General features: G+C 42.6%; 1 protein-coding gene and 1 long non-coding RNA gene across 6 annotated transcripts in view; one reads left to right on the top strand and one right to left on the bottom strand.

Moving 5' to 3' along the window:
• Positions 1 to 24,910, top strand: part of LOC149982932 (uncharacterized) — a 102,289-nt gene that overhangs the window by 74,408 nt on the left and 2,971 nt on the right. The window lies entirely within an intron of this gene.
• LOC110526175 (tetraspanin-4) overlaps positions 3,898 to 24,910 on the bottom strand; it is a 102,577-nt gene continuing 81,564 nt past the window's right edge. For 4 of the 5 annotated variants that reach the window (XM_021606851.3, XM_090238234.1, XM_090238232.1 and 1 more), the window contains 5 exons: positions 22,856 to 22,930; positions 15,426 to 15,527; positions 12,824 to 12,955; positions 6,345 to 6,428; positions 3,898 to 4,507 (listed from right to left, as the gene is read on the bottom strand). In XM_021606851.3, the coding sequence (XP_021462526.3) occupies positions 4,439 to 4,507; positions 6,345 to 6,428; positions 12,824 to 12,955; positions 15,426 to 15,527; positions 22,856 to 22,930 (462 nt within the window). In that variant the 3' untranslated portion in view covers positions 3,898 to 4,438. The remainder of the gene's footprint in view (positions 4,508 to 6,344; positions 6,429 to 12,823; positions 12,956 to 15,425; positions 15,528 to 22,855; positions 22,931 to 24,910) is intronic. The other variant, XM_090238233.1, reaches the window with a different exon arrangement.

Raw genomic sequence — 24,910 nt, 5'->3', positions numbered from 1 at the left:
AATCACGAGTCCTGCTGAACGCGCAACTGATTCTAGTTTCTACCTGGTACTTTATTGTGACTGGCTGGAGAGTGTGCACACCTGTTTCAAAGTAGAAATCAGTCCCAATAAAAAAGCTACAATGAAAATCTGCATGCAGCACTCAAGGAACAGAGCTGTGCACAATGTAGCCTTGGGCTATACCTACCTTTAGACACCTTTTTACAAATTAAGTGGTTGTAATGAACAAACACTGACATTTTATTTAATAGAAAAGATATTAGAAGACTTCAGACTTCAGGACAATACAGGGGATGTACAGTCGTGGCCAACATTTTTGAGAATGACGCAAATATTAATTTTCACAAGGTCTGCTGCCTCAGTGTCTTTAGATATGTTTGTCAGATGCTACTATGGAATTTTGAAGTATAATTACAAGCATTTCATAAGTGTCAAAGGCTTTTATTGACAATAACATGAAATTGATGCAAAGAGTCAATATTTGAAGTGTTGACCCTTCTTTTTCAAGACCTCTGAATCCGCCCTGGCATGCTGTCAATTAACTTCTGGCAGCCCATTCTTGCAAAATCAATGCTTGGAGTTTGTCAGAATTTGTGGGTTTTTCTTTGTCCACCCCTCTCTTGAGGATTGACCACAAGTTCTCAATGGGATTAAGGTCTGGGGAGTTTCCTGGCCATGGACCTAAAATATCGATGTTTTGTTCCCCGAGCCACTTATCACTTTTGCCTTATGGCAAGGTGCTCCATCATGCTGGAAAAGGCTTTGTTCGTCACCAAACTGTTCCTGGATGGTTGGGAGAAGTTGCTCTCGGAGGATGTGTTGGTACTATTCTTTATTCATGGCTGTGTTCTTAGACAAAATTGTGAGTGAGCCCACTCCCTTGGCTGAGAAGCAACCCCACACATGAATGGTCTCAGGATGCTTTACTGTTGGCATGACACAGGACTGATGATAGCGCTCACCTTGTCTTCTCCGGACAAGCTTTTTTCCGGATGCCCAAAACAATCGGAAAGGGGATCAGAGAAAATGACTTTACTCCAGTCCTCAGCAGTCCAATCCCCGTACCTCTTGCAGAATATCAGTCGGTCCCTGATGTTTTTCCTGGAGAGAAGTGGCTTCTTTGCTGCCCTTCTTGACACCAGGCCATCCTCCAAAAGTCTTTGCCTCACTGTACGTGCAGATGCAACCTGCCTGTTGCCATTCCTGAGCAAGCTCTGTACTGGTGGTGCCCCGATCCCGCAGCTGAATCAACTTTAGGAGATGGTCCTGGCGCTTGCTGAACTTTCTTGGGCGGCCTGAAACCTTCTTCACAACAGTTGAACCGCTCTCCTTGAAGTTCTTGATGATCTGATAAATGGTTGCTTTAGGTGAAATCTTACTGGCAGCAATATCCTTGCCTGTGAAGTCCTTTTTGTGCAAAGCAATGATGATAGCACGTGTTTCCTTGCAGGTAACCATGGTTGACAGAGGAAGAACAATCATTCCAAGCACCACCCACCTTTTGAAGCTTGCAGTCTGTTATTCGAACTCAATCAGCATGACAGAGTGATCTCCAGCCTTGTCCAAGTCAACACTCACACCTGTGTTAACGAGAGAATCACTGACATGATGTCAGCTGGTCCTTTTGTGGCAAGGCTGAAATGCAGTGGAAATGTTTTTTGGGGATCCAGTTCATTTGCATGGCAAAGAGGGACTTTGCAATTAATTGCAATTAATCTGATCACTCTTCACAACATTCTGGAGTATATGCAAATTGCCATCATACAAACTGAGGCAGCAGACTTTGTGAAAATGTATATTTGTGTCATTCTCAAAACTTTTGGCCACGATTGTACTCCTAGGACAAGCAGACTGTGAAATATCTCCAGTTCAACCATTGTCATGTTTGCAGCTCTCCGTCAGCTCTCTGTCTTTGCTGTTTCATCAACTCAGTCAGCGGCTTCAGAGAGACGAGGGAGTGGAGAGGTGAAAGAGAGCGACCGAGAGCGCATGTTTTATTGATCAAGCGCAGGAAGGGAGAAAGCAAGCGAACATGGGAATGAAGTATGGCTCCGCTGAGTGGAGGGAGAGGCATGCAGAAAGTAGGCCTATGATGAACTCGAGGCGCAATTGCAGAGGTCTCAACAAGGTGGCGAGAGTAGGGGGGAGAAAAGCATGTGCGGACATTTGTTCAATGCTCAAAGGAAATAACATATAGCCCTTTGATATGTGAAACATTTTAGTATAACCTTTAGGGTGCCTGTAGTGACTGGGGGAGGTTTAGGCATATTGCAGTTTGGTGGTCATGCAATGGGTTTTGAGGCCCTAAAGTAAATATATACTGAACAAAATGTAAGCAAAATGTAAAGTGTTGGTTTCATAAGCAATGCTAATTTCTATGCACAGAGATACCGTAACGAGATCCTGAGGCCCATTGTCGTGCCATCCAAAAATATAGTCTAACTTAAGGAAGTGAAATGTAAACACCAAAGCGTGTTTTAACCCTATACACCCTAAATGATAAGATATTTGTAAATATGTATGCATGTAGGCTATGTATTATAGGTACTTATGTTTAATAGTTTGTAGTTTAGCAGTTTTTATTCATTTTAGGCCTATTAGTAGTTGTACAAAATGTTTTTATGCTGTTAAGGTAAGTTTTTATTATTATTTCATTATTATTAACCAGTAGTTGCCATATTATTATTGTTATTAAGTATTGTTTGTTTTTTGTTTTTCTCATTTGGACACTTGAAAACAAGATGGTGCATCTCAAGAGATTTCATCCCGCAAAATGTTAAATAAATAAAGACTGTAGAAAAACGAAGAGAATAAAGTCAAATTCATACTTAAATGCTAATAGAAAATAGGCTAAATGAATTTGTCTATTTTGCGTTTTTGGTCAATATTACATATTTGTCAATTTGGTGTATTTTCAACCAAGTATCAGTTTCAAATAATTTTTGTTTTATTACCACAAAGTCGGCTATTGAAGACTGTGTAATAGTTAACCCCACAGCCTGTTAAGTCCTAGAAACGTAGATATATATGGTGATGTAAAAAAAAAAAAAAGAATCTTACTTTGTTCTCCACCCTGGTCTCCTCTACCTCGGTGTGACTGCGTGTGTGTGTGTGTGTGTGTGTGTGTGTGTGTGTGTGTGTGTTGCTTGCACGCCTGTCCAGTCATAGATGTTGTGGTGTACAGGAAATACACCTGTTACCTACCACTCACTGGCTAGTGTTTAACTGTAGCATCTGAAGATGTAGGCGGTTTTCCCAGTGTTTTTGTAAGGGGGTAGATCAGCTTTAATATTGCAGATAGATTATAGCTTCCATCGTAATTGTCTTTATCATTTCCAATCCCCCATATAATGGTTTTTGTAAATATATATATTTTCCCAGTGTTAATTGTGTAAACAGAAATGCACAGCTGCTACCAAGACTCCACTGACACTGACAATCAAAGTACATGTCAAGCTACCAAGAGAGATTGTGAACCCACACAAACATTTCTAATCAAAGGTTGTTTTGCAGATTTTTCTGATGTTCTCATGCATTTGGTATGGGAGACTGTGTGTTCTACCTAGCTGGGACACAGGGAATGGTTATTCATGGGGTTACACAGAAGTTGGCTCAATGTGAATGAAACAATATTGATGAGAACTGTGGGAAAGAAATGCCCCTAGGCCACAGCAGGGAGACGTTGTCGAGGATCTTGACAGATTCTGTGACAGCCAGATCTCAAGAGACATTTAGTAGCCTAGGATGACTCATGTTGGTTTTGTTGATCTGTGCAACTCGAGATGGGGTCTAGGGACCATCTTCTATTTTCAGGATATTTTGTGAACATCCAGACATTCTTAGTATTGAAGTTGCCATACTGATTTATATTATTATATTATATACATAGTAAATCCCTACAGATGAACTCGTTTATTAAATAAGTATCATTATGAATTCACTGTTACAATGCACTATAATTTACAGTATTTCTTGACGTTAGAATAAAAAAGAAACTCAAGGAAAAGTTGATTTGGATGAGCCAAACATTTACTAACACCATTATAAGAGCCATGCACTTTACTACTCATATGGCCTGTCTTAATAAATGCACTCTTGACCTGCATTCCTTAGCTCTCCTCTCCTTTCAAAAACATTTACGGTTATAGAATGATTCAAAATCATTGAAAACATATCTTTAAAAAAGGATTACTCCTATATATTACATATATATGTTGACCACAAAATGAGCTAATAACATTTAATTCAGCAAAAAAAACACCCACTGGCTCCCGATAGTACATTGTGCTTGTTTTACAGTACAGGTCGTTGTGAAGATGTTACATGAGGATTGGTCGGCGAGTCGTTGGTGAGAAAGGTCCGTCACAGAGTAGAGAGAGAGAGAGAGGTGTGTGCCTCACTCATTCACAGAGTCCTTTGGGGCAAAGAGGGGACGCTGCTAGGCGTAGAAGGTCTCCACTTTGACTGCTTGGCAGAACATCGTCATAGAGAAGACCAAACCCAGAATCTACACAAAGGGAACACATACACAACCAAAACCAATGTGACACAACTACATCATCAATAAAGTGGTCGTGTCTGAATACCCATACTTGTGTCCTAAATATAGTATGGGACATTTAGAAAATCAGGTATACTTTAATAGCCCGTATTTCATAGTAATGTCGGCTTTGACAACAGTTGATAATCGGATATGGGGATTTGCTACCGAAATTAACCAATAACGCGAAACAACGCAAACGTGCAAGATGCATTCTCAGTATGAGAAAATATGTTTTCTAGTACGTGATTTTTTTCAATCTAGTAGGGTTTAAATGCCAGGATGTTATACTCATTTCGGCTCTTCATCCAGTAGAATTCAATGCACACTTTTCCACAAAGTTGGGAAGAGGTGGCCTGTGAGTGATTGGCCCCAGTTCTCTTCAAGTAGCCAAACGACAAAACTAGGCTACTTAATTGGGAAGATGCCGAATAGCGAAGCTTCTGCGGTGGTGTTCAAATGTAGGCTAAGTGGTTTTTGTTCTCCTTAAAATTCTAACGAGTATTGCATTGTAAGCAACGTCTAAATTGGCCATGGATGGAGATAGTGATTTGGACTTGTGGTTTAACTTAATTATCTGTACTGGCCAATGATTATAACTGCGATTCTGATCCAACCATTAATTTATACATTGTTGTTCCCCTGGCCTGAAAGGATGAAAGTTCAATATGTAGCTAGATGTAAAAGTCTAATGTTAACTAGCTAACGTTGCCCATGAACGGACATTAGGCTAGCAAGCACTTTAGCCAGGTAGCTGAGGACAACAAAAAATAAAAACGTGTACTGTATGACAGAGTGATAGAACGTTTTGTCAACATGAAAGAGAGGAGGATGGCATTAGTGTTTCTCTACAAGTAGGGTGGGTAAACAGGTTTTTCTACACACACACACACACACACACAGAAATCAGAACCATGGACAGCCACATCATATTTAGCTTACGTTGATTGGACTAAATTGTTTTTGGCATCTTTTCGTTGTCACTATTAGACTAAGCACAGGTGGTGTTGATGTTAAAATGTTGAAGTTAAAGTGGTGCTGGAACAGTGCAGGCAGATCCTGTTTTCTTTGTGACAGTTAAGTGGTCCAAAAATGTCTGAAACATGAACTTGTTTTACCATGCTGTAGGTCATGTAACTAACTGTACATGCAATATGCTTTGTGGACTTCACTGGACAGAGGTTGCTATATTTTGTGATCAAACAAAGGTGTGGTTGAATTTATTTTGATTGTTTAGCCCTGTATATCACGGTTGCAAGGCACATTAATAAACAGGTTATAGAGCAAACAACAAAATTATCACAACGCAGGTTGCAGTTGTGGCATACTGTATACTTTGTATGTGCTAAATAGTATGCAGTTTAAGTGTGTAGTGAGCTAGAATGGGTATTTGGACAAGACCAGTGTCTCCATTGAGAATAAAAGGAACAACCTCATGAATTTGAATTGGGTTTCACTGTAATTGTTAATTGAGGCCTACTTTCAAATCATCCCATTTCTTATCAATTATTAGGGATATTAGCCTGGTTCCAGATCTGTTCAATATGTGCTTTAACCAACTCCTCTGACTTTTGTTGTCCTGCCATTCATGCAAGCTACAGTAAACGTTCATATGCACAGATATTTAGAATGGAGTCTGTATAGCAAAGTTGGAAAAGCAGATACCGATCTACTGGTGCCAAGCTAAGATGTTATGGTTCCCTGTCAATAGACATCACTATAAAATGCTACCCACTGAAGCATAAGCATTCAAAGCACTTTCAACGTGCACTGAAGAGCACAATTGTGTCACCAGTGTCTGTACCTGTGTGAGTGCCGTACACAAGGCAAATATCCACAGGGCCACCAGATTCTGTTGTATCCAATCCTTCACCCGCTCGTAACATGGCTGTGGAGACACACAGGAATGGAAACAAAAGTTTTACAGCACATTATACAAAAACACATCACATTTAATTTATAGCATGGGGTGCCTAAGTGTAGCCTACAGCAGGGTTGGGGTACATTTCATTTTCCTTCTGTCGCTAGTCTTGGTAGACTTACAAGAGTATCGGGCCCACAGGCCCTTCTCTACACCGCCCAACACAAAGTGACACATCCTCCCATACATGCCTTTTACTCTGCAAATCATCTCCTTATCATGTTAGCTAAGTGGGTCCCATATGGATGCCTTCACTAGGGGCGGAAGGTTGGGAGTAACTTGCAGATGGTACCATTGCCCTGTGCTGGGACAACATTTAGACGAGCGAACGAGCTGAATTTTTCATGGCCAACACAAGCAGGTTAGCACTTAGGCGACAACTTTTGAACATTCAAGAGACATTACGTGAAACACAGTGTCACTGAAAAGGATGACGTAATGTACCACGAGACAAATACAAGTCTTCACGTATAGAATTGTGAATAGTTTATATATCCTTAAAGCAGCTAAAGTGGTTGTTGTAATAATGAAAGATAGTGGCACAGACAACGTCAGACAGCGTTGGGACTGGCACAGAGTACATGAGCCTAGCATGGTATACGGCAGAAAGAATTTATGCCTCACAGTCTTTAGCACTGCTGGTTTTCAGTCTTCCCCTATAAATCAGGGATTTAGACCTGTGACACCAGTTGAGTGGATTCTTTCACCAAACAAGGGTATTAATCAAGGAATTATATATTAATTAACTACCAGGGGCAAAAGAAAGAAAATCAGCAATGCTGCTGCAGACCTCAAGGCACAGATTTAAAAACCCCATAGAGTTGATTAACATAATTAAAAAAATCCCCATCAAAATCTGTCTAAGCTAGAGATATGTTTTTTTGTTCTGTATGGGCTCAATCCACCACATACGCCCATGTTGGCCTTCCGCGTTTGCGGTGAAAAGTGACAGGGATACAGAGCTGTTTGTCAGACCAGGAGACGAAAATGTCTGTAACACTACAGAGGTTTTCTTGAGAAGACTGATTTTTGGAAATTGTTTGGGCAACAAAGTATCCCAGTATCGAAAGCAGAGACTCTCATGAACACCAACGGTGTTCTCCGTTTTGTTCTACGACCCTCACAAGTGTCACAGGACTCGTCTAAACGTAACCCGGTACCGGTTTTAAAAAAGTTTTGTGCCCCCAAAAAGGGGTAAAATGTGTAAAATAATATATAAACTCAGCAAAAAAAATAAACATCCTTTCACTGTCAACTACGTTTATTTTCAGCAAACTTTCAGCAAACTCGCGCACTAGCGACTTCTGTGGTGGGCCGGGCGCAGTGCACGCTGACACGGTCGCCAGGTGTATGGTGTTTCCTCTGACACATTGGTGCGGCTGGCTTCTGGGTTGGATGGGCATCGTATCAACTTACCGTGTAAATATTTCAACAACTGAGACATAAACTGAACAAGTTCCACAGACATGTGACTAACAGAAATGGAATAATGTGTCCCTGAACAAAGGGGTTTCAAAATCAAAAGTAACAGTCAGTATCTGGTGTGGCCACCAGCTGCATTAAGTACTGCAGTGCTTCTCTTCCTCATGGACTGCACCAGATTTTCCAGTTCTTGCTGTGAGATGTTACCCCACTCTTCCACCAAGGCACCTGCAAGTTTCCGGACATTTCTGTGGGGGAATGGCCCTAGCCCTCACCCTCCGATCCAACAGGTCCCAGTCGGGCTCAGTGGGATTGAGATCCGGGCTCTTTGCTGGTCATGGCAGAACACTGTCATTCCTGTCTTGCAGGAAATCACGCACAGAACGAGCAGTATGGCTGGTGGCAATGTCATGCTGGAGGGTCATGTCTGGATGAGCCTGAAGGAAGGGTACCACATGAGGGATGAGGATGTATTCCCTGTAACGCACAGCGTTGAGATTGCCTGCAATGACAACAAGCTCAGTCCGATGATGCTGTGACACACCGCCCCAGACCATGACAGACCATTCACCTCCAAATCGATCCCGCTTCAGAGTACAGGCTTCGGTGTAACGCTCATTCCTTCGACGATAAACGCGAATCTGACCATCACCCCTGGTGAGACAAAACCGCGACTCGTCAGTGAAGAGCACTTTTTGCCAGTCCTATCTGGTCCAGCAACGGTGGGTTTGTACCCATAGGCGACGTTGTTGCCGGTGATGTCTTGTGAGGACCTGCCTTACAACAGGCCTACAAGCCCCCAGTCCAGCCTCTCTCAGCCTATTGCGGACAGTCTGAGCACTGATGGAGGGATTGTGCGTTCCTGGTTTAACTTGGGAAGTTGTTGTTGCCATCCTGTACCTGTCCCGCAGGTGTGATGTTCGGATGTACCAATCATGTGCAGGTGTTGTTACAGGTGGTCTGCCACTGCAAGGACGATCAAATGTCCGTCCCGTCTCCCTGTAGCGCTGTCTTAGGCGTCTCACAGTACGGACATTACAATTTATTGCCCTGGCTACATCTGCAGTCCTCATACCTCCTTGCAGCATGCCTAGGGCACATTCACGCAGATGAGCAGGGACCCTGGGCATCTTACTTTTGGTGTTTTTCAGGGTCAGTAGAAAGGCCTCTTTAGTGTCCTAAGTTTTCATAACTGTGACCTTAATTGCCTACCGTCTGTAAGCTGTTAGTATCATAACGACCGTTCCACAGGTGCATGTTCATTAATTGTTTATGGTTCATAGAACAATATGGGAAACAGTGTTTAAACCCTTTACAATGAAGATATTTGAAGTTATTTGGATTTTTACGAATTATTTTGAAAGACAGGGTCCTGAAAAGGGGACGTTTTTTTTTTTTTGTTGCTGAGTTTATATTATTTCATTCTGTGAGACATATATACACTGCTCAAAAAAATTAAGGGAACACTAAAATAACACATCCTAGATCTGAATGAATGAAATATTCTTATTAAATACTTTTTTCTTTACATAGTTGAATGTGCTGACAACAAAAACAACACTACAGGCTGATCCAACTTTGATGTAATGTCCTTAAAACAAGTCAAAATGAGGCTCAGTAGTGTGTGTGGCCTCCACGTGCCTGTATGACCTCCCTACAACGCCTGGGCATGCTTCTGATGAGGTGGCGGATGGTCTCCTGAGGGATCTCCTCCCAGACCTGGACTAAAGCGTCCGCCAACTCCTGGACAGTCTGTGGTGCAACGTGGTGTTGGTGGATGGAGCGAGACATGATATCCCAGATGTGCTCAATTAGATTCAGGTCTGTGGAACGGGCGGGCCAGTCCATAGCATCAATGCTTAACTCTTGCAGGAACTGCTGACACACTACAGCCCCATGAGGTCTAGCATTGTCTTGCATTAGGAGGAACCCAGGGCCAACCGCACCAGCATATGGTCTTACAAGGGGTCTGAGGAAATCATCTCGGTACCTAATGGCAGTCAGGCTACCTCTGGCGAGCACATGGAGGGCTGTGCGGCCCCCCAAAGAAATGCCACCCCACACCATGACTGACCCACCGCCAAACCGGTCATGCTGGAGGATGTTGCAGGCAGCAGAACGTTCTCCATAGCGCCTCCAGACTCTGTCACGTCTGTCACATGTGCTCAGTGTGAACCTGCTTTCATCTGTGAAGAGCACAGGGCGCCAGTGGTGAATTTGCCAATCTTGGTGTACTCTGGCAAATGAAAAACGTCCTGCACGGTGTTGGGCTGTAAGCACAACCCCCACCTGTGGACGTCGGGCCCTCATACCACCCTCATGGAGTCTGTTTCTGACCGTTTGAACAGACACATGCACATTTGTGGCCTGCTGGAGGTCATTTTGCAGGGCTCTGGCAGTGCGCCTCCTGCTCCTCCTTGCACAAAGGCGGAGGTAGCGGTCCTGCTGCTGGGTTGTTGCCCTCCTACGGCCTCCTCCACATCTCCTGATGCACTGGCCTGTCTCCTGGTAGCGTCTCCATGCTCTCGACACTACGCTGACAGACACAGCAAACCTTCTTGCCACAGCTCGCATTGATGTGCCATCCTGGATGAGCTGCACTACCTGAGCCACTTGTGTGGGTTGTAGACTCCGTCTCATGCTACCACTAGAGTGAAAGCACCGCCAGCATTCAAAAGTGACCAAAACATCAGCCAGGAAGCATAGGAACTGAGAAGTGGTCTCTGGTCCCCACCTGCAGAACCACTCCTTTATTGGGGGTGTCTTGCGAATTGCCTATAATTTCCACCTGTTGTCTATTCCATTTGCACAACAGCATGTGACATTTATTGTCAATCAGTGTTGCTTCCTAAGTGGACAGTTTGATTTCACAGAAGTGTGATTGACTTGGAGTTACATTGTGTTGTTTAAGTGTTCCCTTTATTTTTTTGAGCAGTGTATATATATTCCTGAGCTTTCTTATATCTCCTAGATATAGGATAGATACTTAAAAACCTTATTCCTTATGATACATCTGTTTTGCCATTTAGAATGTGTTATTCACTGGGTTTCTATGGGCTATAGCCCATAGGGTTAAATACCCCTTATATTTGAATATGCCTTATACCCCAAATATAAGGCATATGAGAACAGGTAGTTATCCACAGCAGAGCAGTGCATCCCAAATGGTGGGTTGGGTTTTAGCAAAAGCTCAGTGGACTGTGGGTGGATTGTCTGAGATTTATCACAGTATACTGTAATGTTTTGTTTACCTGGTAGGTCACAAGGAAGGTTTTTGGACCAAACAATTACAGTGCCTTGCGAAAGTATTCGGCCCCCTTGAACTTTGCGACCTTTTGCCACATTTCAGGCTTCAAACATAAAGATATAAAACTGTATTTTTTTGTGAAGAATCAACAACAAGTGGGACACAATCATGAAGTGGAACGACATTTATTGGATATTTCAAACTTTTTTAACAAATCAAAAACTGAAAAATTGGGCGTGCAAAATTATTCAGCCCCCTTAAGTTAATACTTTGTAGCGCCACCTTTTGCTGCGATTACAGCTGTAAGTCGCTTGGGGTATGTCTCTATCAGTTTTGCACATCGAGAGACTGACATTTTTTCCCATTCCTCCTTGCAAAACAGCTCGAGCTCAGTGAGGTTGGATGGAGAGCATTTGTGAACAGCAGTTTTCAGTTCTTTCCACAGATTCTCGATTGGATTCAGGTCTGGACTTTGACTTGGCCATTCTAACACCTGGATATGTTTATTTTTGAACCATTCCATTGTAGATTTTGCTTTATGTTTTGGATCATTGTCTTGTTAGAAGACAAATCTCCGTCCCAGTCTTTTGCAGACTCCATCAGGTTTTCTTCCAGAATGGTCCTGTATTTGGCTCCATCCATCTTCCCATCAATTTTAACCATCTTCCCTGTCCCTGCTGAAGAAAAGCTGGTTTAAAAGTTTAAAAAGTTTAAAAAGTTCAATTTTGGTTTCATCTGACCAGAGCACCTTCTTCCACATGTTTGGTGTGTCTCCCAGGTGGCTTGTGGCAAACTTTAAACAACACTTTTTATGGATATCTTTAAGAAATGGCTTTCTTCTTGCCACTCTTCCATAAAGGCCAGATTTGTGCAATATACGACTGATTGTTGTCCTATGGACAGAGTCTCCCAACTCAGCTGTAGATCTCTGCAGTTCATCCAGAGTGATCATGGGCCTCTTGGCTGCATCTCTGATCAGTCTTCTCCTTGTATGAGCTGAAAGTTTAGAGGGACGGCCAGGTCTTGGTAGATTTGCAGTGGTCTGATACTCCTTCCATTTCAATATTATCGCTTGCACAGTGCTCCTTGGGATGTTTAAAGCTTGGGAAATCTTTTTGTATCCAAATCCGGCTTTAAACTTCTTCACAACAGTATCTCGGACCTGCCTGGTGTGTTCCTTGTTCTTCATGATGCTCTCTGCGCTTTTAACGGACCTCTGAGACTATCACAGTGCAGGTGCATTTATACGGAGACTTGATTACACACAGGTGGATTGTATTTATCATCATTAGTCATTTAGGTCAACATTGGATCATTCAGAGATCCTCACTGAACTTCTGGAGAGAGTTTGCTGCACTGAAAGTAAAGGGGCTGAATAATTTTGCACGCCCAATTTTTCAGTTTTTGATTTGTTAAAAAAGTTTGAAATATCCAATAAATGTCGTTCCACTTCATGACTGTGTCCCACTTGTTGTTGATTCTTCACAAAAAAATACAGTTTTATATCTTTATGTTTGAAGCCTGAAATGTGGCAAAAGGTCGCAAAGTTCAAGGGGGCCGAATACTTTCGCAAGGCACTGTACATTTGGGCAACAAAAACAACCGCGTGTGCGTATGTGTGTCGGAGAGAGGGAGAGTGTATGTGTGGGTACATGTGTGTTTGTTTGTGTATGTGTGATTCTGTGCATCTTACCGCGGTCCACCAGGTCCCTGGGTTCACGAGGCCACAGTTGTCGCTGTACTCCAGACAGCAGGAATCGGGCACGCGGCTGGCATTGTACACCTCAAACCAGTCCGTATGGTTGGTCACGCCACAGCAGCGGAACTACACCAGACAAGGACACTGAACGTTAATGACTGAACAGAGAGGAACACCAAAAATGCTACACACTAAAACCATTCTGCATGATTCATGAACAGAGATCGTTCTCTGGCATTTCCATATGTACGGTACCAGTCAAAAGTTTGGACACACCTACTCATTCAAGGGTTTTTCTTTATTTATACTATTTTCTACATTGTAGAATAATAATGAAGACATCACAACTATGAAATAACACATATGGAATCATGTAGTAACCCAATTTGTTTTAAACAAATCTAAATATATTTTATATTCTTCAAAGTAGCCACCCTTTACCTTGATGACAGCTTTGCACACTCTTGGCATTCTCTCAACCAGCTTCACCTGGAATGCTTTTCCAACAGTCTTGAAGAAGTTCCCACATATGCTGAGCACTTGTTGGCTGCTTTGCGGCCTAACTCATCCCAAACCATCTCAATTGGGTTGAGGTCGGGTGATTGTGAAGGCCAGGTCATCTGATGCAGCACTCCATCACTCTCCTTCTTGGTCAATTAGCCCTTTCACAGCCTGGAGCTGTGTTGGGTCATTGTCCTGTTGAAAAACAAATGATAATCCCACTAAGCACAAACCAGATGCGATGGCGTATCGCTGCAGAATGCTGTGGTAGCCATGCTGGTTAAGTGTGCCTTGAATTCTAAATAAATCACAGACAGCGTTACCAGTCTCTTCTTCTTATTGGTGTCCTTTTGTAGTGGTTTCTTTGCAGCAGTCTCCTCTGAACAGTTGGTGTTGAGATGTGTCTGTTACTTGAACTCGTGAAACAGTTATGTGGACTGCAATTTCTGAGGCTGATAACTCTAATGAACTCTAGGTCTTCCTTTCCTGTGGCAGTCCTCATGAGAGCCAGTTTCATCATAGCGCTTGATGGTTTATGTGACTGCACTTGAAGAAACTTTCAAAGTTCTTGAAATTGTCTATTGACTGACCTTCATGTCTTAAAGTAATGATGGACTGTCATTTCTCTTTGCTTATTTGAGCTGTTCTTGCCATAATATGGACTTGGTATTTTACCAAATAGGGCTATCTTCTGTATGCCACCCCTACCTTGTCACAACACAACTGATTGGCTCAAACGCATTAAGGAAAGAAATTCCACAAATGTACTTTTAACATGGCACACCTGTTAATTGAAATGCATTCCAGGTGACTACCTCATGAAGCTGGTTGAGAGAATGCCAAGAATGTGAAAAGCTGCCATCAAAGCAAAGTGTGGCTACTTTGAAGAATCTGAAATAGAAAATATATATCTTGATTTGTTTAAAACTTTTTGGGTTAATACATGATTCCATAAGTGTCATTTCATAGTTTTGATGCCTTCACTATTATTCTACAATGTAGAAAATAGTAAAAATAAAGAAAAACCCTTGAATAAGTACTGTATGTTAAACATATCTCTGTCACATCTTTTACTTGGATAGTTCTCCCTCATCACTCCAAAATGGTCATTACTGAATTTAAACTAGATTAACTTTGCCTGGGTGCATTTTGCAGTGTGGTAATGTATTCAATGGGGGAGGGTGGAGAGGGTTAACTTAGTCTTATGGAATGAGAACACTTGCTGCGGTTTTGACATGTGACTCAATCTAGAATTTAATCTTGAACACATGGTCTCACTCACTCACTCACTCACTCACTCACGATGTGCAGTCAGTCACACAACTTCACTAATGCACACTATTCACTAATGCACACTCTTCACTAATGCACACTACAAACAATCAAACTGGACTTTATAATGTAAAAAAGGGTCATTCTGTGATCAAATAGCCCAAAGTTTGATATCTTGTATCTGGTATCTTTTGACATCTCTCGGCAGCTTTCACCAGCAGTGCCTGCTGCATTTTTATCGGCTCCTTTTATTCAATCTTTTCTCTACTATCTTTCCTCACCGTGTGTTTCCTACTTTTCTTTTGCCCATGATTTGAGCTGTGGATTTTAGTCATGAATAATACAAAGCCAAGCACATCAAAGTGAGTGTGGAAACAAACAGTGTTGTTCTTCGGGGAGCCGTGCGGTCCAATTTGCATTTCTCTTACTGTTTGGCAGCCTATTTAAAGAATCCAAGGCTATTCTTATTGGTTGGAATCAGGTTAGATTGCATAATCCCTTGTCCCTATGAAGTGTCCCTATGATCATGTAATTAGCCTGCAGTACTGTATTTCTAAAAACTTGGCCTCTTTTAACACTATCCTGGTCCCAGATCTGATTGTGCTGTCTTGCTAACCCCTATGGTCATTGTCATGCATTGGTATAAACAGATCTGGGACCAGGCCAATTTAAGACAAGTGTACTGTTCTACTGCTGACCACCAGGGGGCAGTCTAAGCAGGACACATTGACTTACATTTTACATTTACATTTTAGTCACTTAGCATACGCTCTTATCCAGAGCGACTTGCAAGTAGGGTTAAGTGCCTTGCGTATGGACTTACATCAGTTTGTACGATCATCCAGGCGTTGGTCAAGCCTACGTTGCCTTCGGTGCCAAAGAGCTGGAGTCCCCTCCTCAAATCCCTCTGGGCATAGTGATCAACCTGGATACAAGACACACAAAGACATCAAGGTGAAGACATGGACATCCTTACTCATGCAAAACACACACACACAAACACTCTCTGTCTCTGTCTCTCTGTCTCCGAAACACAACTGATTTACGCATTCAGACAGTCAACAAACAATACATCAATCTGATATATTGCCATTGATCCAGAGCCTTTGCTCTCTCAAAAACTGTGCCAGTAGGGTAATGCAGTCTTTTGGCATGTTTGTGTAGAGGGCAACAGGCTGACACCATCAGTGGTCTGTTCAACCCACTGTCAAAAGGGCTCTCCCAACTTTGCTAAAATCACATTTGTTTACAGCCGTTTCAACACAGCCGCAATGTAGCATGAATAATAGACTCTATACCTGATATTTTTCTGAGCAAAATAATATATGGGTACAATGTAGAACACAAAGGTAACACAAAGGATAAAAGAGCATGAGGGGAAGTGTTACTAAAATACAATTTCATGATTTTAGCATTTGTTCTTGTCTTGTATTCCCTTCTGAAAATAACAGGAGCAAAATTTGCTCTGCTGAAAGCACAACGGGCCTTATTCTGACTTGAGATGCACGCTTAACTCTGACTTTCGTGTCATTCATTGACGTCAATGGGAGACAAATTCGAGTTTAGTGCTATCTCAAGTCAGAATACGGCCCTTAGGAAATATTTCTCCTTGTATCTTTCCAGCAGATACTGGCTCATACTTCCAATCATAACTTTGCTGACACTGCTGTAACTTAAAAAATGCATGATCAAATCTGTCTGGAAAAGATCAATCCACTCTGATCATTTTTGGGGGGAAATGTGAGGGGGATCTTGGAGGCCTGGTGGCCTGGCGATTAGGAGCTTGGGCCGGTGGCTGATGGATCGCTGGTTCGGGTCCCCGTTTTTGACCTTGTGGGAGATCTGTCGACGTGCCCTTGAGCAGGGCGTTGACCCTGGTTGCTTCTGTGTGTCGCTCTGAATGGGAGTCCGTTAGATGACCAATGTGATGTAGTTGTTGAGTGGCTTCACTGCAAGTATATTGTATGTTTTAAATATTAAATAAAAAATAAATAATAATATACTTAAAAAAATTATTCTAATAATAATAATAATTTAAAAAAGCATATCCCGTGTATCGCCTTGGAACACACTGACTCATATTATGCCAGATCACCACAAGACAGCTAAACCTGCCATATTAGATTAGAGATTCAAAGAAGGATTTTGCATCATTTTTCAGCAAATGGCAATTGCTGCGGCCTCACAGTCTTTAAAGTCATTGCTTTGAGGGATTCTAATCAACTTGACGCTGCTTAAAGAAACTACTGTTGTTTTATACACACTGTTATGGATTAGCCTGAATCATGTTGTCATCAAATGGGCAATTTAGAAACAGTGTGAAAACTCACCAAACACTCTCTCTTCCCAAAGCAGCTCATTATACAGCAGTAGAGCTATTCAAATCTTTCTCTAGGCCTCAAGGTTCGCTTCCTCAAGGTTTGCTTCTCATTCTTCTCTGCAGATCTTCTCAAGCTCTGTCAGGTTGGATGGGGAGCTTCACTGCACAGCTATTTTCAGGTCTCTCCGGAGATGTTCGATCGGGTTCAAGTCTGAGCTCTGGCTGGGCCACTCAAGGACATTCAGAGACTTGTCCCGAAGCCACTCCTGCGTCTTGGCTGTGTGCTTGGGGTCGTTGTCCTGTTGGAAGGTGAACCTTTGCCCCAGTCAGGTCCTAAACGCTCTGGATTTTCATCAAGGATCTCTCTGTACTTTGCTCCGTTCATCTTTCCCTCGATCCTGACTAGTCTCCCAGTCCCTGCCGCGGAGAAACATCCCCACAGCATGATGCTACCACCACCATGCTTCACCGAAGGGATGCCAGGTTTTCACCAGACGTGACGCTTGGCATTCAGGCCAAAGAGTTCAATCTTGGTTTCATCAGACCAGAGAATCTTGTTTCTCATGGTTCCTTTTAGTAAACTCCAAGCGGTCTGTCATGTGCCTTTTACTGAGGGGTGGCTTCCGTCTGGCACCTCTACCATAAACGCTTGATTAGTGAAGTACAGTAGAGATAGCACTTCACTAATCAAGGCCCTTCTCCCCCAATTGCTCAGTTTGGCCGGGCAGCCAGGTCTAGAAAGAGTCTTGGTGGTTCCAAACATCTTCTATTTAAGAATGATAGAGTCCACTGTGTTCTTTGGGCCCTTCAATACTGCAGACATTTTTTGGTACCCTTCTCAAGATCTGTGCCTCGACACAATTCTGTCTTGGAGCTCTACAGACAATTCCTTCGACCTCATGGCTTGGTTTTTGCTCTGACATGCACTGTCAACTTTGGGACCTTATATAGACAGGTGTGTGTCTGTAAATAGACAGGTGTGTGTCTTTCCAAATCATGTCCAATCAATTGAATTTGTTCTACAACTCCAAGTTGTAGAAACATCTCAAGGATGATCAATGGAAACAGGATGCACTTGAGCTCAATTTTGAGTCTCATAGCAAAGGGTCTGAATACTTATGTAAATAAGGTATTTCTAAAAACCTGTTTTCGCTTCGTCATTATGGGATATTGTGGGTAGATTGATGGGGGGGGGGGGACAATTTAATCCATTTCAGAATAAGGCTGGAATGTAACAAATTTTGGAAAAATCTGTGGGTCTGAATACTTTCTGTATTTTTTACATTGCACTGTGTTAAATGTTTATTGGACGAGGAATCAGGAAATGTGAAGAGAAGGCGAAGGCTCTATGCATCGTCCCAAATCGTCCCATTAACTAGGCAAGTCAGTTAAGAACAAATTCTTATTTACAATGACGGCCTACCCCGGCCAAACCCTAACCCGCACAACGCTGGGCCAATTGTGCGCCACCCTATGGGACTCTCAATCACGGCCAGTTGTGATACAGCCTGGAATCGAACCAGGGTCTGTAGTGACACCTCTAGCTAGATGCAGTGCCTTAGACCACCCGCTCGGGAGCCCCAACTGGTAAAATGGCAAACTGTTTATCTATGTTGGTCTGTGATAGCTCCCAGCAAGGATAGAATACTGTCAAAATGGGGTCTTTTTGTGGTTCTATTCTCTCTGTAGGTATTCCTTTTAATGTCGTATGTTTATTCAAATGCATTCATATATATTCATATTTATTCATAGGGAAACATTGACAGGAGCTGTTCACGTTTTGTTTTCCACAGTCTATTTTCCTTAATGCTTCTTTGCTCCAATTCTACTTATTGTATTATGGTTTTATCTCAACCTGATTGCAATATTGAATTCTATGAAGTTTAAATCAACAGATTTGGGTTCAAATAGTTTAGTATTTGTACTTTGAGCGATTGGTTGAGCCTGCCTGTAATGGCTGTCCTCTTCGTCTGAGGAGGAGTAGGAAGGATCGAACCAATATGTGTCCATGTTCATATTTATTTAAACTCAGAACACTAAGACCAAAATAACAAAAATAGACCAACACAAAACAGTTCTGGCTGGTACAGATACGAAACAGAAAACAACTACCCACAACTCAAGGGCAAAACCAGGCTGCCTAAGAATGGTTCTCAATCAGAGACAACGATTGACAGCTGCCTCTGATTGGGAACCATACCAGGCCAAACACATAGAAATACAAACATAGAACAAAACATAGAAACAATCTACAAAAGCAATCTACCGTCAGGGCGTGACACTGCCTGAGTGCCAGTTGATCCTGCCTGGAGTGCCTAAAGTCCAGCTAAAGTGTTTGAAGCAAAACAAATACTATTTGAACCCAGGTTTTTTATTTTTTTTTATACTGTCAACACCCCTACAGGATTTCAACAATGGGTTTCTCCTTTTCACACAAAGAACAGAACATTTTATGTCTTGTAGGTAGTCCAATGAATTAGTAATTTCATGTCGCCATTAATTTAATGGGTGAATCACTATGATTAGTAGTGTGTTTTACCAATCAAATGTTTCTCTCAGCACAAAATGAAACTTCTCCATGCTTGAAATGTATTCAGGAAGTGGTTACATGACTCAATTTCAAATTGCTACATTGAACCTCAGTCCCATGCTGCTGAGGTTGAAATGTGCACCTTGTTTATGTAAGAAATATGATCCTTACTATTATATACAACAAACTGAGTTGTGCCACACATTGGAGAAAATGTCACTGTCTTTCATTTGAGTCACATTCTAATGCTTTCATCATTGACGCTTTTACAAATATTAATGAATTAATCATATTGTAAACTAATAAATGATTAAAAAAAAACACATTATATAATGTGTATACCAACTGAAAGTGACTGACACCAACTCCAGGTGACTCTGACAACTTCCATGGACCTGTGAGTCTGTCCTAATATGGACAACGTACGGATCACCATTTTCCTACAGTGATTGGTTTGACCGACACGGTTTCCTAGTTGGAAAGGAACCCCCGCCTGGCTGCTGTAACTTTTTTAATGACCCTATTTGATTAGGTGGTGATGAGACTAGGTCAGCGTTTCCCAATCCTGGTCTTGGGGAACCCGAGCAGAGCACATTTTAGTTTAGCTATTGAAGTCAGTCAAAGATGGCAAGGTTGGCAGCTGTAGGCTGGCATTAGGTGCCACGCGCTGATGTGTTGAAGGAACAGATGGGAGCGTTCAAGGCCATCAGTGGAGTAGCGGAGTTGTGGGAATGAGACCCGGCAACAGAACACTGATGAAGGATCAGAAATCAGCTCTCTGGGTAAAGTTTCCTCATTATTTCGTACTTTCTCATTTATGTTGAATCAACGTGGCTGGTAGGTTGAATATTTCTGAAATAGGGCAGCAACAGACTGTACACTGTTTTTGTAACTCAGATTTCCAGCGGTAACTGATACATTTTGCGATAACGCAAGTTGACATAACCATTAACGTCATGCGCCAACTCATTTGACCACTATGACCTTGCTGAATCGTGTGTTTAGTGCTGGGCTGAAATAAAAGCCAGCACACACATCTGCCTTCCAGTACCCGTAATGGAAAACAATGTTTTAAAAAAGAACATATCCTTCCCAACAATAACATTAACATGTAACTCTCTTATGTACATATGGAATGGCCCTGCGGTTGAAGAACATCGTAGAGTCCATTTAAACTAGCCGCTGGAGGACCATTCCCTTTCTTTCTTAATTTCTTTCTTAAGTCCTACAGTACATCTACAGTACGCCTGGCTTTTACAGTGCTCCGGTCTTTTACCCAGTTTCTCATTGCACTGCTTTGTGTAGAACAGTTAAGAAATTAAACTGAATCATTCAGATCCGGAATGGAGGATAGGGATTCAGACATAGGGACTAGGGTGGGGACTGACATCCATAGCGGAAGGGATATAATGGCTGAAAGCCCAGGAAGATGCTACCAATCCAGGAACTCTTCTAGAATTACACACCAAGTGAGACAAACCAAAGGATTATAATGGCTGTGGGGCAGAGGATTCAGATTTAACAGAGCCTGTATGGGTTTTATTACATAACCACAGATAAAAAGCTATACACAGTACGAGAGTGGGAAAAATCAAATACACTCAAAGGAAATAAAGAGGGAGGAGAAAAATATCAAAGGGTAGGATCATTATTTACTAAAAGGTACAGGCGGAGACTGTAGACACCAACGGCCTTGGCCCTGGCCCTCGGGTAGCGAGGATGCCACAAGTCATGCATAATGGATTAGCCGTGGCCGAGATTGGAGGGCGTACCGTTATTGGCGCACCGCTTTTTCAGATGGATTGAAATGCTGTGAATTGTACTATTGTGTCTGTGCATGCCAGTGTACTGGTGTGTATGTAGGAGCAGGATGTATGTGTGTGTGTGTGTGTGTGTGAATGTTATTATTAATCCCTTCCCAAGTTGGAAATGCTCTGATGTGTAGAGATGTATTTATGTTGAAAAGCCAATGCTCCTCTACTTTTCAATCCAGTTCCACAGACATGTGACTAACATAAATGGAATAATGTGTCCCTGAACAAAGGGATAGTCATTATCTGGTGTGGCCACCAGCTTCATTAAGAACTGCAGTGCATCTCCTCCTCATGGACTGCACCAGATTTGCCAGTTCTTGCTGTGAGATGTTACCATCTCCACCAAGGCACCTGCAAGTTCCCGGACATTTCTGGGGGGAATGGCCCTAGCCCTCACCCTCCGATCCAACAGGTCCCAGTCGTGCTCAATAGGATTGAGATCCGGGCTCTTCGCTGGCCATGGCAGAACACTGTCATTCCTGTCTTGCAGGAAATCACGCACACAGAACGAGCAGTATGGCTGGTGGCATTGTCATGCTGGAGGGTCATGTCAGGATGAGCCTGCAGGAAGGGTACCACATGAGGGATGAGGATGTATTCCCTGTAACGCACAGCGTTGAGATTGCCTGCAATGACAACAAGCTCAGTCCGATGATGCTGTGACACACCATGACAGACCCTCTACCTCCAAATCGATCCCGTTCCAGAGTAGAGGCCTCGGTGTAACGCTCATTCCTTTGACGATAAATGCGGATCCGCCCATCACCCCTGGTGAGACAAAACCGCGACTCGTCAGTGAAGAGCACTTTTTGCCAGTCCTGTCTGGTCCAGTGACGGTGGGTTTGTGCCCATAGGTGACGTTGTTGCCGGTGATGTCTGGTGAGGACCTACCTTACAACAGGCCTACAAGCCCTCAGTCCAGCCTCTCGCAGTCTATTGCGGACAGTCTGAGCACTGATGGAAGGATTGTGCATTCCTGGTGTAACTCGGGCAGTTGTTGTTGCCATCCTGTACCTGTCCCGCAGGTGTGATGTTCGGATGTACTGATCCTGTGCAGGTGTTGTTACACGTGGTCTGCCACTGCGAGGACGATCAGCTGTCCGTCCTGTCTCCCTGAAGTGCTGTCTTAGGTGTCTTACAGTACGGACATTGCAATGTATTGCCCTGGCCACATCTGCAGTCCTCATGCAGCATGCCTAAGGCACATTCACGCAGATGAGCAGGGACCCTGGGCATATTTCTTTTGGTGTTTTTCAGAGTCAGTAGAAAGGCCTCTTTATTGTCCTAAGTTTTCATAACTGTGACCTTAATTGCCTAAGCTGTTTGTGACTTAACGACCGTTCCACAGGTGCATGTTCATTAATTGTTTATGGTTAATTGAACAAGCATGGGAAACAGTGTTTAAACCCTTTACAATGAAGATCTGTGAAGTTATTTGGGTTTTTACGAATGATCGTTTAAAGACAGGGTCCTGAAAAGGGGACTTTTCTTTTTTTGCTGAGTTTATATTATTACATTCTGTGAGACTTAAACGCTACTGGAATCAACCACAATAAAAATAAATATATAAGAGTGAGACGTCGCCTTACCTGGTCTTGGTAAACAAAGAAGAGCATGATGGACAGAATCTCCAAGAAGAAGATCAGCAGAAGGAGGATGAAGAACTGTGGAGAGAGAGAGGCGAGAGGGAGAGGAGAGAGAGGGACAGGAGAGAGAGAGAGGAGAGAGAGGGACAGGAGAGAGAGAGGGGAGAGAGAGGGAGAGGAGAGAGAGGGAGAAAGCGGGGAGAGAGAGAGAGAGAGGAGAGATTTTTACGAGTTGACCCATCAGGCCCAGGAAACGCTCGCCAGAGACATATTACATGCCTGTGTATTATGAGATTTAACTTGAGAAAGGAAGAGCAGGGAGACAGGGGAGCAGGCCAGACAAAGTGTCAGGAAGAGTGAGTTGAGGAGACATGGAAGATCGAACGCCTTTAGATCATTCTGCCTTATATATATTTAAGACTGACAAGAGAAGAAGTGGAGGAGTGGGACAGTAATACTCAGAGAGACAGGTTGGGCCGTGATACAGTGAGCTACAAAAATATTGGGACAGTGACACATGTATTTGGCTCTGTACTCCAGCACTTTGGATTTTAATTGATACAATGACTAAGAGGTTAAAGTGCAGAATGTTAGCTTTCATTTGAGGGCATTTTTATCCATTATCATTTTGAACAGTTTAGAAATTAAAGCACTTTTTGTACATAGTACCCCCATTTTAGGGGACCAAAAGTATTAGGAGGAATTCACTTATGTCTATTAAAGTACTAAAAAGTAAAGTATTTGGTCCCATATTCATAACACGCAATGATTACATCATGTGACTCTACAAATATCACACCCCCTGTTATTGTAATGGTGAGAGGTTAACATGTCTTTGGGGTATTTTTTGCATCTGAAACTTTCCCACTCATCATTATTCACGATTCATTTAGGATTATCCATAATCATGTTAGCGCCCACATTCATGTAGAAGTGGTTAGAAACATATTCTATTCTTATTTACAATTTACAATAACAGAGACTCCAAAATGACACAATACATTATTTACCATTCATTTCTATTGTGCACAAAATAATCTGAATCACAACCAAAACAAACAGCAAATGCATCCAACAAATTTGTCGAGTCACAAGCTCGACGTAGTCAGTGCGTGATTTATTTTATTTTCTCACCAGCCAAAAGGTTTCTGCCCTAGTGCACTTCATCTCTCTCTCGCTGACTCTCTCTCTCTCCCTCCCTCTCTCCTCCTGAACTCATACAAACCAAATGGAATTTGTAGCCGGCATCAGACAAAAAAGTACTCTTGCAATATACCGAAGTCGAAACCAAAAACAATTCATCAATTAAGGAAATTAGAAACAGAGAAACTGAGTTACTTCAATTAAGATGGAAGTTAGAAAACCAATTGGCTGTCAGTTAAAGAGGATGTCAGGGAGTCGGTAATTGAATGGTAATCATATCTACTGCCAGAACCTCCTTCCCTCTAAAACGTCTCAGTCTGACATGATATTGGTTGTAATGTGATAGCAGGCAATCCATCAATCAAGTTGATAGTTGACTCATTCCCATGCCACAGTTCGAATGAGAACCACATGCTGCTGAGTGAACTAACAAGCAACATTGAGCTTGGCCAATGTTAGGGCGGCAGGTAGCCTAGCGATTAAGAGCGGTGGGCCAGTAACTGAAAGGTTGCTGGTCCAAATCCCCAAGGTGGAAAAATGGGCTGTTCTGCCCTTGAGCATGGCAGTTGACCAACAACAACTGCTCCCTGGGTGTGGATAACATGGATGTCAATTAAGGCAGCCACCCGCACCTCTCTGATTCAGAGGGGTTGGGTTAAACGTGGAAGACGCATTCAGTTGTGCAACTGACTAGGTATTGCAAAGCCTTTGTCATCCACTTAATGCCTCACAACTGCTGGCGACTTTATGTGAAAACAACAAAAGTATGTGGCTGTGAGGGTAGCCCCCACTACAGTAGCCAAACCAGCCCTGTTATTTATGCCATGACTTGTTTCTCCTCTCGTCAGGCTTTGATGATATCCTAGTTTAGTGGAGATCAATGCCTTGGCAGTGAGAGCGATGAGGAGAACTATA

The sequence above is a fragment of the Oncorhynchus mykiss genome, chromosome 6 (genome assembly GCF_057628025.1).
Source record: "Oncorhynchus mykiss isolate SJ-2025 chromosome 6, ASM5762802v1, whole genome shotgun sequence".
In the NCBI taxonomy this organism is placed as follows: Eukaryota; Metazoa; Chordata; class Actinopteri; order Salmoniformes; family Salmonidae; genus Oncorhynchus; species Oncorhynchus mykiss.
Note: the sequence above shows the minus strand (reverse complement) of the source record. Positions and strands in the feature narration are given on the sequence as shown.